The sequence below is a fragment of the Trachurus trachurus genome (genome assembly GCF_905171665.1).
Source record: "Trachurus trachurus genome assembly, chromosome: 11".
In the NCBI taxonomy this organism is placed as follows: domain Eukaryota; kingdom Metazoa; phylum Chordata; class Actinopteri; order Carangiformes; family Carangidae; genus Trachurus; species Trachurus trachurus.
Genome location: NC_139904.1, coordinates 28,483,631 through 28,502,286, shown reverse-complemented (window position 1 = coordinate 28,502,286; position 18,656 = coordinate 28,483,631). Strand labels below are relative to the sequence as shown.

The window sequence follows — 18,656 nt, the reverse complement described above, 5'->3', positions numbered from 1 at the left end:
CTTTCAGTTGATCGTTTTTAATAGGTTTGTAAACCTATCAACACTTATGAATCCCTCGAGCATTTAATGCCACTATAAAAGCACTGTGGTAAACAAGTGTTCAAATACACTTACAAGTCAGTGGCACCAATAAATCAGGAGCAGCCTCACAGGTCTGTGTTTGAGCAGCAGCTGAGCGGCGCTCGATGATAAACTCTGATTCACGAGCAAAAGCAAACAGTGACGGAGTGGGTGATGAAGACAAAACAGCAGTGTGAAAAGTACTGAGTTTATTACGATAATCAACGGTTGCCGCATTAAAAACTTACCAAAGGGAGGAATGGAGGATGGGACAGCGTGAAAATAACATCACTACTTACAAATAAAAAGACAGAGAAATCAGGACTTAAAAAAAAAAAAAACACACACACACATGATAGAGGATGCTCCATCTTTTCATTTCCTGTGTGTGACTCTACAGTAGGCCTTGTCTCTTCAGATCCTCATACGTCTTCTTATTGACCACGTTTCCACTCGAGTCCTCGTACTCCTCCTGAAAAACACACACAAGTATTGGCCTGAGTCAGGGACGTGGTCTCTGAGTCAGGGACGTGGTCTCTGAGTCAGGGACTTGGTCTCTGAGTCAGGGACGTGGTCTCTGAGTCAGGGACTTGGTCTCTGAGTCAGGGACGTGGTCTCTGAGCAGCGTTATTAACTGGGCTTCCATCAGCCTGGACTCACCTCTGTGTCTGGCTGCCACCGCTCCGATGCCTTCTGGGACTTCAGCTTGGCCCACACTGGAACAGGAAACAAACACATATCGCTTATTAAGACAGACTTTCCAAAGTTGTTTGGAATCCAGATTGTTGGGGGTCTGACAGACTTACAGGAGACGGCGTCCTCGATCTGGGTGACGTTGGCGAAGTGAGCCGTGTTGGGGATTCCTAGACAACGCATACCGTGAGCGTGCCTCCATTCCTGTGGAGCACAACACACAACAGGAGTCAGTTTCAGGCCCTTACATGTGATGTCATCAGCACAGCTCTGGATCCTGTTTCCTTTGCTCTTCTATGAAGAACCTGAGGCCGTTCCCTCAGCCTATCAGGCTCCTAGAATGCTTCTGTTTTTGTTACCACTAGCTAATTATACAACTACTTCCTGCAATAAATTATGTTGACATCATATATCAATAGCTTGCATTTTGGCTGTCGTTGGGCTCATTCCGAAATCAGAAACTGTCTGTGATGCAGCGTTTCCACTACATGGTACCAGCTCAGTTCTATGGTACCAGGTTCCAAAACGGGTAAAGAGCTACGAACACTGTAGACCACTGATTGGTCAAGAATCGTCACTGCATCATTGCGTCATGCACAAATAACCTGCACAGCTTAAAGTTGGGTTAAATCCCACTGTGGCGCTGTTGATGTCACTTTATTTAGTTTTTATATTTTTCCATGCGAGAAAGTAACTGTTTAGATTAGGGCTGGCCTTGAATAGTTGACTATTCGATTATTCGATTTGGAGAGGTCTGATTCAACTATCAACCTCGTCGTTGAAAGAAAGACTGTACCATTCTGAATATATAGGGGTGCTCCCTGCTGCTGAACATCTGATTTTACATAGAATTTCTTTGTTCTCTTATAATACAGGCCAGACTGTTTAGATGCAAACATCACAGTGTGTGATGGATGGAGAATGTTCTGCCAACTGAAGAATTACATTTGTTTATTTGGGTGTTTTAGCTCTTTGCTCTGGAGTGGAAAAAGATGCAAATGAGATCATCACCTAAAGGCAAAACCTGATTAATAAGATTCCTTAGTCAAGGACACCCTAGTTTAGATCCCCAGTACATGGTCAGTTTATCCAAATAACACTCTGTTGGACATTTGCGCCGACATTTTTTTGAAAATGTGAAGAGCCGCCTTTGGGACCATCTCATAGGCCAGCAGCCGGTCTCCTGAGGTGATCAGTCCTTCAACCTCTATCGTCACCCCGAGGAGAAAGCGATCCGATGAACTTACACGCCGCCCTTTGGAGATTTACTGCTGGCTGATGTAATTAGAAAAGTTAATAAATGTTGGTCTCACAGGTGAAATCTAACAACTGTGGCAGCCACATTAGTTTGTCTGAATGTAGAACTTGGTACCAAAGCCGAGTTGAGTTGAGCCGGTACCACACAGTAGAAACGGGGCTTATGTCCCACTACCATCAGAGAGGAGATGCTGCTCTTCAACCCAGACTACCAGGCTGAGGAACAGCTTGTCCCACAGCTGTAGCTCTATCTGCACCGCTGCTGCCGTCTCTCTTTTATTTACTGTTGCACTTTGTTTGACCTCATTATTAAATTATTTACTGTTACACTGCTGTTTTATTTAGTAGCTGCTAGTTTATCTACTTTTGTCATGTGTTCGTTCTTTTTTATCTTGCGACTCGCTGCTTTTGAGAGTCCGAAATAGACATTTTGCAGTAGACGTCAAATGAAAATAAACTTTTAGGGTGAAGTCGACCTTCACATCCTTGTGGAAAGCCCTGAGGGTTTGAAGCTGTGATAACACATAAACACAACATACCGCAAAGTGTCTCTGGAAGGCTTTGGGTCCTCTGTAGGTGTAGTTTCCACAGATCTCACAGTTGTAGTTGATGTTCAGCCCGTGGAGTTTATAGAGCCAGTATGGAATTGGCTGGAGGGAATGAATCAGAAAACACAAAGTCAGAACTGATCAGCACATACAAGCAGAGAAGTGTTCTTCATTTGAATAATGTGATAGTTATTCATAAAATCAAGAGGTTAATCTTTGAATATACGCGTCTGTGTCCATCTGAGATCAGTTGGTTGGATGTGTGGTTGGATTCCAGCTTCACAAATGAAGAAGAAGCTGAAGAGCTGGATAAAAGCCAAATGCAACATGTGTTGAAATGTGTCTGAACTGTTGATGGTGTTGAATTAACAAGCGTATGGATGGAGCTCCATATAGCTCACTAGGTTGAGCAGGCGCCCCATCTGCAGAGGCTACAGCCCTTGTTGCAGCTGGCCACGGTTCGATCCCCCTGGTGGCCCTTTGCTGCATGTCATCCCCCCTCTCTCTGCTTCCCCATTTTCTGTCTTTCTCAACTGTCCCATCAATTAAAAGGCAAAAAAAGCCACAAAAAATACTTGTCAGTGTATGTCAGCATCAATATTTTAAATAACAAGCTCAGCTCAGCAGGCTGAACTTAATAAACTGATTCCACTACAATAAATACAAACCAGCATTTATAGACCTCAGCTTCCTTAATGCCAAAAAAAGTATTGCACTGTAATGGAAAAGGACCAATGAACCAAGTAGCACTAAATGGATAAGACAGATGTTATCTAGCCTCCCTCTGGAAAGGATGCCAGGATATATTTGAGTATATGTGGAGGCCCAATCAACAAACCACCAAGCGGATGACTCATTTCTGTAGATACTGTAGTTTCCAAGCTTGTTTTTTTCTTTTTTTCTATTTTTCTCCCAGATACCCATAATCTTTTATCATATCACTAAATATACATTTTATGTTTAGCACATTGCTTGGTGTTTTCTGTGTAGTTGTTTTTGTTGCCTTTATTGTGATTACACAGCAAACCCATAATATGTGATAAAATGTAGGAATGTCAATGGCTTTATTTTTTGCTGCTTAAAGGGATAGTTCAACATTTTGGCAAATTGGCCCATTGCCATAATCGGTGTAGTCATAGCAGTAGGTTCGTTACCTTTATTTGTCGATGCAAGCTATTTTTAGAACGGCGGAGCAGAGCCGTGAGCTGCTCAGAGCTACGCTACGGAGGCTAATGGGATTTCTTGGTTTCCCTCATCAAACTCATCAAATACACAATCCAACAACTCCAAAACGCTCTGGTGGACAAGTTGTGACCTGCACATTCACCACGCTATGAGAAAATAACGGAACGTTATGAAACAGAGTCATTTTCGAGGTAAATACAGAGTCTGCTTGCTGAAAAACTGTCCCTGAAGGCAACGCGCATCAGCGGTTTTGCATGAATTTACCTCTAAAACAACTCTGTCTCGTAACGTTCCGTTATTATCTCATAGCGTGGAGAATGTGCAGGTCACAACTTGTCCACCAGAGCGTTGTGGAGTTGTTGGATTGTGTATTTGATGAGTTTGATGAGGGAAACAAAGAAATCCCATTAGCCTCCGTAGCGTAGCTCTGAGCAGCTCGCGGCTCTGCACTGCCATTCTAAAAATAGATTACACCGACAAATAAAGGTAACGAACCTACTGCTATGATTATAGCGATTATGGCAATGGGCCAGTTTGCCAAAATGTTGAACTGTCCCTTTAAAAGTCAAATAAAGATAGTGGTGGGAAAAAAATTGTACGCATCGTCTCTGGACATGTTGTTCCATTATATTCAGTCATGTGTAATGTTGACCAGAGCGTTTGCTGCTGGCACTCGTCAGTTGAATGTTGGACTGTGTCACTCTGGACACAGACTTAGCCTCACCTTGCCGTCCCAGCCCAGCGGCAGGTTCTTGGGGTTGTAGATGATTTCGTTGTCTTCGTCCTCGCTCTCGCTCTCGCTGAGCTGCTCCTCCTCCTCCTCCTCACGCTCCTCTCCGGTCCTGGCCTGCTTCCTCTGCACGTTCTCGTGGGTCAGCTGCCTCTGCTCCTGTAAACCGCAGACAGAAGAAGAGCACCGTCAGATCTGGGGACGCTCAGCACAAAGCGTCGGCTCTCTCGCCCTCTCATGTGAATGAAGTCGACGTGAAGATGTATTCACTCACCCCGAGGATCTCCACATATTCATACACTTGAGCCTCCAGGAAGGCAATTTCCTTGTTACGCTCCGTGTCTCTGCAGGAGTGATGGATGGAGATTGTTATGAATTATATACCAATCGTATCATGAGTCGGTGTCGGCGCTGCACTGAGCTTTTACACCCACTTACTTTTTAGGGCCTTTGGCTTTGGGATTCTTGGCAAACAGTGAGGGGTCCAGTGACTCCAGGGATTTGCCTTTAGTGCTGAACAGTCTCTGAGCTCTCTCTTCCAGAGTCCTACACACAGTCAAACATTCTTATATGTTAGTAATCTATGTTTCAGCTGCTCTTCTGTAACATGTAAATACAGCATTGAATTCATTACACGGCTCTATTGAATGCTGCATTCTGATTGGTCAATCACTGCATTCTACAGTCTGTTATTTCTGTATAACGGACCGTTGTTAAAGGGATTGTTCAACATTTTGGTGAATTGGTCCATTGCCATAACCCCTATAGTCATAGTAGGAGGTTAATTACCTTTAATTACCGGTGCATGTTGTTTTGAGATCAGCGGGGCAGAGACGTGAGCTGCTCAGTGAACGGTACAGGTCCCCTGTCCCTCAAAACTCATCAAATACACAATCCAACAACTCCACAACGCTCTGGTGGACAAGTTGTGACCTGCACATTCACCACACCGTGAAATAATCATGTATAATTATGTAACATTGTGATACATGAAGCAACTCAGAACTACTTTTGAAATCACTCCGCCCAGCAGCCATGTCTGGAATGTAGTTCTCACTATGCATTTTCCTTGAAAACAACTCTGTCTCGTAATGTTACATTATAATGAGAATGTCACAACTTGTCCATGTGAGTGTTTTGGAGTTGTTGGATTGTGTATTTGATGAGTTTTGACGGACAGGGGACCTGTACAGTTTACCTCCATTCTGTTGAGCAGCTCACGTCTCTGCCCCGCGGATCTCAAAACAACATGCACTGATAATTAAAGGTAATGAACCTACTATTATGGCAATAGGTGAATGTGCCAAAATGTTGAACTATGCCTTTAAGAATAATAATTTAATTTAAAATAAAGACAGAGTAATTTCATGACATTCATTTCAATATATTTGGTGAGGATGAAACTCTTGAGTCATGGTTGTTGGCTGACAATTTCACGAGAACCCGAAGGCTGGAGAAGAAGAGGGAAGCTCAGAGGCACTCAAAAGAAAGGAGTTTGCTATAAATTATAAATAGATGCTTTACTGACCAATCCTTGCTGCTGCTGAATCATTGTGGGCAGAGATTGACCCGCTGTATTCATTTATAAACCAGTAAAAGCCGTAGGCTATTTGATGGAATTAATAAACCAATAAAATTTGTATTTTGGTGAACTTGTGTCTCAATTTTGTTATTTTACTTGTACTATAGGCTATATGCTGCCACTATTTACAGGTTTTAGCTGTCACACGTCAAGGTACAATATATAGTAAACAAAGCAATGTATTGAGGGTTAGACATGGCAGCAGAGCCCTGGGAAAGTTAACTGTCCATGAAATGATGATATGAAAATGTATGTTAAGTCAACTTTAAAGTGATTTGTTCAAACAACATGCTCACCCTCCACACTTGAGTCCCAGTGCCATGAGAGCAGACTTCAGCCTGTCCAGACCCAGTGAAGCCAACTCCTGTGAAGCATCAGCAGAGGCGTGAATATGTGCAATAATGCAATCGCACTATAAATATTCAACCATCCATCCTCAAGTATAGCCCCTTGATTTATTTTTTTTACCTCCCAGGAAGAAAAGGCAGAAAGGTCCAGATGAGCTCCAGCGTGTGTCAAAGCGCTGCTCGTCTCTTTCTGCAGTTCAAACAGCCAGACAGAAAGAAACATTAGATCAGATGAGGATGAGAAGAACTCAAATCTGATCCATCATCACCACATATGAGGACGTACAGGCCAGCCTGGAAAGGTCCCGTTCTCCCACTTCTTCTCAAAGTCTATCAGCACTTTGCCGTAGAGCTCGTTCTGGTCCAGGAGAGGTTTGACCCTGTCTGTGTAGTCCTGCAGGTACTCCAGCAGCATCTCCAAATACCTGCACACATCATATAGAAGTCTCATAGAACAGCTGTCCAACTCCACACAATAATGTAGGGCTGGCACAATCATTACATTTTAGTTAACGATCAATTGCCAGATAAATAATTGCGATTAATGATTTTATTGTCTTTTTCTGATCATTTTATGCTGCTAAACAAGCCTAAACATCGTTTAATCACACACATACACCTTATGAAGAAGAGGGGCCATTTATTGGCATTAATTATTGGAACATGTAGATAAAAACTTCTGTTTGCCTTTACGCTGTGCAACTAAATCCATGAGGCTAATGTCAAAAGATGCTGATCGAAATGTAGTTGCCCAATTTTAGAAATTAAGCTCCTTGAGATAAACAGTTTGTGGCTCTGCTCATGTGCCATTAAACCATAGCAGTAGAGGGGGGCGCAACCTGATGATGTCATTAAAAGAGCACCATTCAAACCTCAAACATAGTGATGGACATGTGACATTTCTGTTAGTTTCATCCAGCTGTTTTTATACAGATGAATGGAAATAATTTTAACCAGTATGCAAAATAATGGCGGTCAGCTTAAATAATCAGGCAATTATGTAATCAGGGATGCAAACGGGTCAGGACCAAAAAAGAGAGGAATTTATTTGTTAATGGTTACTAATGTTCACCATTAACAAATAAGTACATTACAATATCACGGAAAAGTCAATTTCCAGTAGTTCAACCCCAACCAAGTATTGATTGATTATAGATGGACATAGTTTTCAGAAGGCCACCATTTCTATATTAAAAATGCTTTAAAAACAAATTCCTTAGCAATATTTCCATTTTGGAGATACTGATTTTTAGGTCTTCACTGAATGTTAGTCATAATTATTACTATTAAAATAAACTGAATAAATAAAGACATGGGATGTTTCATTCAGTGTGTTATGGACATATAGGCCTATGTGTTAGTTTCCCTTTTTGAATTGAACACATTCTACATCGCGGAGGCGACGTCTTTCCACTCAGGGCTTCACAGCAACATAGAGAACCGTGCATGTCCGCGGCGCACAGCTCCACGGACATGCACGGGGGGAAAAACGGCGTGATACGCGCCGCTTTAACGAGCGCGCACGTCGCGCGTCTACATTGGAGGTCGGCTGTTACCAGTATAATCAGAGACAACCATGAATGAGTTCGCCTCAGTTTCACATGATTGTCACTGTCAGCCTGTTAGAAAAACATTTTACTGACCCAGCTGAGACGCTGAGACGCTGAGACCCCCCCCCCCCCCCCCCCCCCCCCCCCCCCCCTCTCCCAAAAACAAAAACTCTTCGGATCTGAACGATTCACACAAGTCACCTAATTGGTCATGAAAAAAGCGAGTTTCGCTTTTCGGCGCGCTGTTTGCATCCCTGTGTAATAATTGTGACAGGCCTACAATAATGTCCACTGTTTATTTACTACTGATGAGCTACTACAGCTACACAGCCAGTGTATTTGCTACTACATTGAGTCAGAGTCACTTCATAAGAAAGATGGACCTACTTTTTGTATTCAGCGTTCTTCCTGTCCTTGGGGATGTCAAAAAGCTGGTCGAATGCAGACAGGTATGTGATATACTCAGGTTTCTGTGGAAACACACCACATAGATATTGGTTTAAAGAAACAGAAGGTTTAGTGAGGAGGTGAAGAATGAAACATTCAGACTTAAAGGATGATAACCTCAGCTCCCTTCAGGTTGATGTACTTCAGGTAGCAGTCATGGAGATCCAGGTAACGGCCGTATCCTTCCTCATCAGTGAACTCCACCAGGTCTGTGGAAGACACAGATTTCACTCCATCACACATGATGAAATAACCAATGTAATTTTCCCACCCTGCCACAACACAGTTGGAGCCGTTGTAGCTACTGAAATAAAATCCATACGACAGTTTTCTTGTTAAACTTACTCTGAGCCTCCTCGCTGGGGTTGTCTCTGGCCTTCATCAGCTCTTCAAACTCCACAGACATAGGAATGGAAATCTGGGAGAAACCCAAAAGGCAAAGTTATTAATTCTTCAAAATTTTAAAAAGGTTTTTGTAGCATATAGCATAATTTAACAAATGATACATGTTATCCACCTCATTGGGATGCTTTCTGTGAAACTCCTTTATCTGTTTCAGTCTGTTGTAGAACTCTGCAAACTCATTTGGTCCTGAGATGGCAGCGAGTTCATCCTTCCTCATTCTGTCAATAACAGAAACAATTCCATTAAACATTAAACAATAATGATTTAGAAATATTCTCATGACAGTTCCTCTGTCCCAATTGAAAGAGAGGCAAAAAAAAGTCTTACCCATCTTTGTCATCATAGGAGTCTCTGAGGTTGGCGCTCACTTCCATATACCTCTGTCAGAGAGGATAAGACTGTCAGGTTGCCTTTGATTTCAACTTATATTTTTATTATGCTCATTTAATAACCTGGCCCTATGTTTCACACACACTAAACTGTTCTCTAACCACTGTCTCTTCACACACCAATATTGCTGGTTTATGTGTTTGCAAAGTTAAACCCCTGAGCTCCTCTGAATTGTCAGGGTGCTCGGTTAAATGTGGGGTCAAGGAGTTAACAGATGTTGAAATCATATTTTATTTATCCTTGTTTGGTGGATCAATTAGAAGACAGTTAGTCCAAGAGATTATATGTTATGTAAAGATAATTCAATTATAATCTAATTCAATAATGTACAAATGACTGACAGGACAGTTGAATGTCTAGCATTCTACTTAGGGCCGGTTCCTAGCATAAACGCTTTATGCACTTGCTCAGAAAGGTCCCAAATAGGGTTCAATTCAATTCATTAAACACAAACATGTGAGTGTGTCTGTTCATTTAGTTGTAAGCCGTGTGTGTGATTTGGTGTTTGCGCAAGTTTTGGGGGGGCCAAAATATATATATATTTTTAGGGCCACCAAAATCCTAGGGTCGGCCCTGAACACAAAAGCTGCTTTATGAGTGATAGTAAAAGAACACACACGTTTACTTCTCCAGCTTATAAGAATAACATTAGCATTAGCCAGTCATAGCTCATAACAAACCAAACTTCTTGCTTACATCCAACATTGCTCGTGTTCGATGGTCAGAGTTAATCTGATCTCGCAGCTGTAACAGAGAGAAACAATATGCATTTGAACACATCAGTTAAGTTGTAAATCTTTCTCGTGTTTAACTAGTATTATTTGGTTAGCAGCAGTGCTAAAGCTAACGTTACCATAGAGCGCTCATCTTACCGTGGACTTCTTGTGTAGCATTTCTTTCGTTTTAGCATCCATTAGCCTCTCCTTCTCCTCGTGGTAGCGACGCTGTTGTTCTAAAATAGTCTCCATTGTTTTAAAAGACGTCTGACGGTCACTTAACGCAACACAGGGTTTTTATTTTCGTTAGTTGAAAATGAACCAACCCGCGCCCGTCCGTCTGGGCTACGTTCGCTTCAATGGCGCATGATGAGGAGCCAGCGTCCGCCACCGGAGCCGGAGCGTAGAAACACAGACCACATGCGAAAGGTTCCGCTGTGGTCGCGTCACCGTCTACGTAGAGCACGGACAAACAAAGGCAACAGTTCATCTGAAAAATGTCAATTAATTTATTCCTGGCAGAAATGTGTTACAAACAAACGAATAATGACAAAATGTTTCGGTTTTAGTAATTTAAAGGTAGGCTAGATGATATTTCATCGTGTGTGCACTGTTCATTTCAAATTAACGGCAGTAAAGGTTAATTGAATACCAGGGTCAACATCTGGCCCTTGCATCTTTACAGCTGTGGGTCACAAGAACACAGAGCTGTCAGGGCTCGTGCACAGACCTGGACTGTTATTGTTGAAAATGTTAGAAATTGCCTTTGAAATCTTAATACGCCGTTTTCAAACGGGTTGGACAGACAGTGCACATGATATTAATCTCTCTCCCACTTCCTTTGTACACTACACTGTCATCAAAGCCTGCCATAACGATTCAGACAGCACGCAATTTTCGCGCACTCGTGTGGGAGCGCGCACAGAGGCCGTCTGATTGGTCAAGTTTCTGCAAAAAGGAAGAGACCGGAAGTGGCAATTCGCTGCACATAAATAAAACACTCACCGAGCGTTTTAATTAAAAAAAAATTGTATTTGTTTGTTCTTTTGAAATCAGTTAAAAGAACAAACAAACAATGTGCTCTTTTGAAAAAGCAATATGAAAAAGAAAATAGGCTATATGAGAAAAATCCAATTATTTAGGCTACATTCTCAAAATTTCCCTCACATGTAGCCTGTTATTTTTTATTTTAAGTATATTTTGGGGGCTTTTTCCTTGAATCGATAGTGTAGTAGTAGAGAGAGACAGGGCAGAGAGAAGGGGAATGAAATGCAGTCTGAGTCGAGAATCCACACGGGGCCAGCTGCTGTGAGGATATAGCCTATGCATGTGGTGCGCCTGCTCAAGCTAAACGACGCCCCATGTAAGTTATTTTTAAATTTTGAGCATCAAGTTTTGAGTCTATTAGTAAAGAGTCGGCAAAATCAAACTAAATATTGATGGCAAAGTTCAATAGTTGTTATGAAGCTCATCTCCCTTTTAAAACAGGTCCAACTGGGCCTCTAATCAGAGTGCTACACATTTACTTAACTATTTTCTGATTTGTATGCGTTCTGCCCTCTAATGAGTGTCACTATTGGTTCACCATGGCTGGAGGCCATTATATATTCTCCATCCCTAGCAGTTAAGGTCACAAAACCCCAACCAAATGTGCACCAAGACCCACTGGAGGGGTGGTGGGCGGGGGTCAGGGGTCAGGTGAGGTACGAGCCACAGCCTTGTAGCTCCTGTAAATGTATTGCACACATCCAGTGACACTGAGCAGAGAGCAGACCAAGTGTTATCCATGGTGACCCTTGACCTGCTCAATAACATACAGCTGATCAGTCTTCCTCCTTACTTTGTGATCCACATCGCAGTAGACTCCGTGCTCAGGCTATAAAGTGTAAAGGTGCTTCTCCCCCTCACTTGTGAGGTGCAGGGAAAAAATACCCACCTGAAGGACACTCAATCTCATCAGGGAATGAATTTGGACCTGGCGCTGAAAAGACAGATAAAATGTAGTTCCACAGTGCCCCTTTCCCATTCAGGAGCACACAGATCCCCATACCTCTCAGAGGAGGCAGTACCAATCAATGCCAACAAAAGTTCAGTCTTAATCAACACCAATTCCAGTCCAAAACCCAACACTGCAGATCTTGCTGTTTCTAAAACAATCAGTGACAGTGTCTCTGTGGACCCCATGCAGGAAGCACTTGACTATAGTGTATGATGCCTGGCTGAAGCCTAATCCATCTTGGCCATAATTGCTGCCCACCTGGAACCACTTGGGCCATGGACACTCCCAGAACACCACAACAACTGCTTTGTCAAGATTTTTTACAGTCTATGGTCAAGATCCCACTGCCTGAGGAGTGGTAAAGCATAACGCAAAGTGGTGGACCACTGTGGTGACCAATAACAGAGAGGGACAGAACTGTGTGTTCTCCCATCTTGCAAATATGTTGGCGGGCCAGCCACACCACAGCCAGATCAATGCAACTTGTCCTTGAGGGCATTCTCGCTGTGTGGGCAGCGAGGCCATTGATGTCCACCAGCAGAGAGGCTCCACATCCTCTGATATGATGACATTTTAACACTGGAGGGTGGCAGAGTCTCCATAGGTGCAATAAGTGTTATCCAGAGTGGTAAAAAGAAAAAAGTAGACAAACAACAACACAAGTGCTGTTGAACTGGGGACCAACTTGTCTTATGGGTGTGGGGGCAGTGCCTTAAATTGATTGATCAACAGTAAAAATTGAGTGTTTATCATGTTTAAGTTGTAGGCTAGATCATCATTCATATAAGATGTGATTTTCAGACGTGTTAAAAAAAGAAAAGGAAAAAAAAGGAAAAGGTTAAATGGTTAGGATTATCTCTTTGAATGACATAAAAGGATAAGCTGAAGCGAATACTTATTTATACCTACCCCTTTTCCTTGCAAATTAAATCTTACATTCCTTTGTGTAGCTTGTATGTTAAAATATGAGAACGTATAATATAGGCCTACACACATTGACATTGCAATGAAATATTCGCCTAGGCTATTTAATGAACTGGCTCTCAATAGAGCAGTTTTCAATAGGGCAGTTTGTTACTGATGCACAAATAGCTGTGCAAGTAGGCCTATGGCTACACGTTAAAAAAGAAAAAGAAAAAAAGATTCTCCTCCAGTTCTGCTCTTAAATGCAGCCTGACTTCACTTGTGTCACTCATGATTACGATCAGAAAACATGAGAGAAATGCTAATACCAGGCTTTTATTTTGTCAGCCCAAACCGGATGCGGTGCTTGAGACTACATGTAACCTGACAGTCGCGGTTTGGCACATTCTCCAGCAGTCAGTCAATGCAACGGACGGAAAGCAGCGGACACCCAGTGTAACGGATTACGGAATATACAGCGGACAATACAACACGTTTCTCCTCCCGCTGCGCGTCCAGCCTGTTCAGAAAGGTGAGTGGAGCTTATTCCTCGGTAAACAACGACAACAACAAAAAATTCAAGCCTCCCCGCACAACAGAGCTTTATTACGTTATCTGCTACAGGGAGGGGGCGGCGGTGGTGGTGGTGGTGGTTGGCTGGGAAGAGACGGGGGCATCCATTCTGTCTTTTGTGCTGGAGCAGATTCTCCAGGGGTCAGGGAGAGCTCGGCTGGCTGTCCGGTCAACGTGCCGCCCAGCTTTGTGTTTACTCTCCCCATGAAGGTGTCTCACACCGAGGCTGCCAGGCTGTTAACTCCCCGTAGCTAAAGCCTGGGGACGGGGACCGGGGCGGTGAGTGCCCGGGGTCTCCTCAGCGTTAGCCCCAACCCCTGCCTTCTCTGTGTGACACGCAGCGCTCGTGAACGTCTCAACGACCACAGTCCCACACACCACTAACTTTACACCGCCCCCCCGGGCTAAACACGTCCATATACTTTACAGCGAGACCTTTAAAAGAACCATTAGCAGCTACCGTTTAATTCGACATAGACCCACTGCGGCCAACGACATTAAGTCCAGGGATATGTTGAACTTCCGTAAGAGCTCCCCAGGTCCCGCGACCCCTCACCGAGGCAGGCGAGCTAACAGCCAAACAAAAAGTCAAACTTTCCACAGTTGAGGAGCTGCTTTACCTTAATTCAGGAATGGTTTAAAGTTAAATAACCCCCTTTGGGCACGTTACTTTTAGAAAGTAATTAGTTATAGTTACCAGTTACTACTTTTTCAAAAAAATATCTGAGTTAGTAGGCTAACTACTAATTATAAAAGTAACTAACAACCAGGAAAAGTAACTTTTTCGTTATTTTTTAATAAAATGCTCAAATATGTCAATTTACTTAGAGGCATTGCCATTTGAGCAGTCCAGCGCATCCAAAAGTCGACCACGGTTCAACTTTATGCAAATGAATCTGTCAGATGCCAGGACACTATCCAATGGGGAGCGAGATGGGGGGAAGGTCTGTCGTGTTTTTTTTGGTGTTTATCCACTTTCTTCAGTCAGCATGCCCAGATATCTGTGCTCTTGCCTACCAAAATGTCTGTTTAGGAGAGGTGCTGCGGCTGTCAAGAAATCTCGGTGATGCCAGTGGATCCTAGCGTAATTTATTGATGGGTTTGGGGGATTATAAACCCCCCAAAAATCAAATGCAGCCAATATAACTGGTCATAATTGTTCAAGCCCATATTCTGCTCAGAAACATAATGAAAAGAGCCACAAGGCCAACAAACAATTTTAAGTTATGTCATATAGGGAAACATTGTCCCAAGGCGGTGATAGTCATATCATTAAGTTAGCAAGTGAATTGTTGTCTTAAAGGAGACATATTATGCCCCCTGTTCCACAAATTAAAATAGTTCCCAGGTGTCTTTAAGACATGTCTGTGACATGCTTTGGTCAAAATCCCCCAAGGATCAAACATCACAGCTCTTTTCATCCTCTCAAAACAGCCCTGTTCACAACGGCTGCTTTCAGTGTCTGTCCCTTTAAATGCAAATGAACCACTGCTTGCCCCGCCCCTTCTACTGGTACCAGGTAGGGGTGGTATTATGCAAATTAGAAAACTAGTTACATCCTTGGAAGAAAACAGAGGGAACGGCTTGTAAAACCACATGAATTAGGCCTACAACATAAGGAGCCCGAAAATTACAGATGTTTTTGTCAATTCTCACATTTTGGGGGCCGGAAGGCAAGACAAACACCCAAATTAAACAGCCTTATGTTAGCTGATTACCTGTTTGCTTGTGGCTACTGAGGTAAAGCTAGTGGAGGATGCTCATCGGCTTTCCTCTCTTTGCTTTACAAAATGAGCAGCTGTGGTGTGCTATGTTCATAAAGCCTCTGCAGGCGGGCTAACTGTTAGCCTTGTCTAGCTGGCTAAATCACAAATTATGTCATCAATCAGCTATTGGCAAGTGATAACTTGATAACTTAATAATAAGCATTAAACGTGTTAATCACCACAATTGACCAACAACAAAACAAATGCATTAAGACTAAAAATACCCTTTTCTAACAAATATGGGAATGCCCAAATAAAGAGGTAAATTAGCCTTAGGCCTTTTATCGAAGTTAATGATGTTGCACTTTCCCCCGCATTAGGACACATATGCTAGAAAGAGTAAAGAGTCCTTGTATGGACAGAGATCTAACCCCCCCCCAATGTTTAACCCAAAATGACGCCCTTGGTTGTGGTACTTATGGTTGAGTTGTTGTGATAGTTTTCACAACTACAAGGGAAATCCCCATCTATTTAATCTTTACTAACCAGATCTCGGGGTGATCTACTTCTCTGTCTGCTGCCGTGTTTATCCTCACCTGACAACTAAACACATCATTTCCCACATTATAATAACAGCTTACCCCCCCTGGAGGATTCCATTCACTGGAGCATGTAGATGTCGTAACCTTTGAAACGATGCCTGTGTGCATTATCCTAACCACATAATCCCCCAATTATCCTCCATATCGGCTCCACACCAAATGCAGTTAATTGCATCAGATAGTGTGTGTATGTGTGTTTGTGTGTGTGTGTGTGTGTGTGTGTGTGTGTGTGTGTGCGGTGGCTGTTTGTCAAATGTCAGAAGCCGGGTCTTGCGTGCCAAAAGCCGCCGTCGTGTTTATTGAACAATGTGTCTTTACTTCTGCCCAATTTGACGTTCATTTAAGCTCATCAGCACACAGAGCAAACGTCCTCACATGTGTTTGATGTGTGTGTCATATGTATTCCTTCCAGACCTGGGAATGTAAATAAAAGCCTTCACCTTGAAGTTCAAACTCAAATACAAACACACAGAGTTGCACACATTCCCAGAGTGGTGAGGGAATTGGATTTAGTGAACATGACCTTGTAGGTGTCTTCTCTTATTGGGATGCCCAGTGGATTCTCAGCATGGGGGATTCTCAGCACAGTTGTCTGTATTCTGTCTAATCTGATTTATCATTTAGTCTCTAAAATGCTCATCATCACTAATTCCCACAATGTTTTTAAATGTGTATTTACCATCTGAGAAGAGTTGTTCACATTTCTGGAGCTGCAGCCAATTTGTGTATTGTTGTACATTTTCTGTTGGGTTGATAAATTGTCAAATTGTCGCAGCTCTGAAGCTCAGGTCTTTTTTTCTAATCCACATCCCATAAAGATGAGAGTGAGGAATGGAATTCTTGTCTTTTGAGAGCTTTGTGGAAAAAAAAGCTTACACAACCTTCATCACACATTGCCATCCACGCAATTATGTCTTTATGTGACAGCGGGCAGCAGAGAGATGACAGGAAATGAGGGCAGAGAGCCGGAGTACCTCTTATTATTATCTGTTTAAGTCATTCATTAAGCATGAATGCCACACATTCTGTGCTCCAGCAGCTCCGACGTGACCATTTCCTGTCTGTCTAGCTGCTTTATTTCTTTGTAAATTGAATGTTTGGTTGGGCAAAACAAGACATTTGAATATTACCTTGTGATTTATGTCGACATTTCCCAGAACCTTGGGATTCTGGGAAATTACGGTAGAAATCTCTCAATATCAGTCACAAAATAATTAAACATTTATTCTTGGCCTTGAAGTACTAGTACTTCTAATCTTAAGATTAACCTCTTAGCTCATTCTGGACTTCTCAGCCAAATCACACAGCCTTCATAAATAAATGTTGGCATGCATTCTGGAAGGATGATACAATTTAATCCACTGTACTTGAATGACTTGAACTGTCCTTCATTACGCTGCGTCCTACCCCTACAACTGTTGTGTTTGCTACCAGATGCTTACTTAACTACTTCTTTTTCCCTCTTAAAGGGATAGTTCAACATTTTGGCAAATTGGCCTACTATAATCCCTATAGTTTGAGGAGTAGATTCGTTACCTTTAATTGTCAGTGCAAGCTGTTTTTAGAACGGCGGAGCAGAGCCGCGAGCTGCTCAGAACTACGCTACGGAGGCTCATGGGATTTTTGGGTTTCCCTCATCAAACTCATCAAATACACAATCCAACAACTCAAACGCTCAGGTGGACAAATTGTGACCCGCACATTCACCACGCTATGAGACAATAACGGAACGTTACGAGTTTGATGAGGGAAACCAAGAAATTCCAGCTCTGAGCAGCTCACGGCTCTGCTCTGACATTCTTAAAATAGCTTGCACTGACAATTAAAGGTAACAAACCTACTCCTAAAACTATAGGGATTATAGCAATGAGCCACTTTGTCAAAATGTTGAACTATCCCTTTAATCGGTCTTTGTTACCACAGCAACAACGCATAACGCTATCGTGACATCGGCTTCAACAGGGCTGCCAAACAGAGCAGCAGCTGCGCCTCCTCAGTTGACCACAGTGATGGCCATGGTTCTGTGGTTTACAGTCAAAGTACAGCACAGTAAATAACAGATATCATTGTATGCGGAGCAGTGTACAGTTGTTCGGCCGTACATCCAGTCTTGCGTGACGATGACAGAGTAGTGATGTTTGTCTCTGACTAATCAGCAGCTAGCTTGTGGTGTTTTCACGTCACCTGCTGGGATTGCTTCAGCTCTCCTGGAGTTTGGAACCTTTGACCAATGGAAAACCAAAAAAGGCCAGTGGGGAGGAGTTGGTACCATGCAGTGGGAAAAAATAGAAAAAACTGAAGAAAAAATATCAACAGATTATTCGACAGTGATGTAAATTACAATCATGAAGGATAGTAAGACAAACTGAAAATGAGAGCAGCCTTCAAAACACTATAGTTTTGTTGTCCTGATGAAAAACGTATGAGATGCAGAGAAGCTGTGTTTCTCTATAAACGCTGCATGTGCTTAATTCTGTTACCTGTGTGTCTGCAGTGTCAGCATGTCCAGTGAGGTGCAGCCGAGGCCGGACGACAGCCCCAACACCAGCGGGGGAAGCTCGGACGCCGAGCAGAGGGAGACGGCTCCTCCGGAGCAGTCGGGCCCCGAGCAGCGGGACCAGACCCAGCCCAAAAAGAAGGAGGCCAAAATCTCCAGCAAGACCGCCGCCAAGCTCTCCACCAGTGCCAAGAGGTAGATTTGCTGCACTGATTGTCTTTTTATCTCTTGTTGTCTGCTGCCTTGTTCTGCTGCTCAAGTGCTCCTCTGACACCTCATTGTTGCGCTGCTCTGTGTTTTGGTGCCGTATAGCTGCTGCTGTGCTGCTCTTTGACTTCTGCAGTTATCAGCAGGACCTGCTGCTTTTCTCTTCTGTTATCCCAGTACTTTTGGATTTGTTGGTCAGAAATATTTAAGGATGTCACCTTGGCTTCTGAGGAATTGTGTTGACATAAGACGTTTTATG

At 43.0% G+C, this 18,656-nt stretch overlaps 2 protein-coding genes across 2 annotated transcripts in view; one reads left to right on the top strand and one right to left on the bottom strand.

Moving 5' to 3' along the window:
• Nucleotides 1–261: 261 nt before the first annotated feature.
• Nucleotides 262–10,307, bottom strand: sf3a3 (splicing factor 3a, subunit 3). Its single transcript, XM_083982758.1, has 17 exons — nucleotides 10,067–10,307; nucleotides 9,891–9,938; nucleotides 9,132–9,184; nucleotides 8,917–9,022; nucleotides 8,745–8,817; nucleotides 8,517–8,608; nucleotides 8,340–8,422; nucleotides 6,689–6,827; nucleotides 6,524–6,592; nucleotides 6,352–6,419; nucleotides 4,912–5,019; nucleotides 4,748–4,817; nucleotides 4,468–4,632; nucleotides 2,550–2,660; nucleotides 867–957; nucleotides 721–776; nucleotides 262–532 (listed from the first exon to the last, which is right to left on the bottom strand). The coding sequence occupies exons 1-17, from the start codon at nucleotides 10,160–10,162 to the stop codon at nucleotides 455–457; spliced, it is 1,506 nt and encodes a 501-aa protein (XP_083838884.1). The 5' UTR covers nucleotides 10,163–10,307; the 3' UTR covers nucleotides 262–454.
• Nucleotides 10,308–13,234: 2,927 nt separating this feature from the next.
• The window catches only part of LOC310994179 (ubiquitin-conjugating enzyme E2 E2-like), an 88,558-nt gene continuing 83,136 nt past the window's right edge, over nucleotides 13,235–18,656 (top strand). The window contains exons 1-2 of the mRNA XM_083982774.1: nucleotides 13,235–13,344; nucleotides 18,188–18,385. Coding sequence (XP_083838900.1) covers nucleotides 18,195–18,385 — 191 coding nt within the window. The 5' untranslated portion in view covers nucleotides 13,235–13,344; nucleotides 18,188–18,194. The remainder of the gene's footprint in view (nucleotides 13,345–18,187; nucleotides 18,386–18,656) is intronic.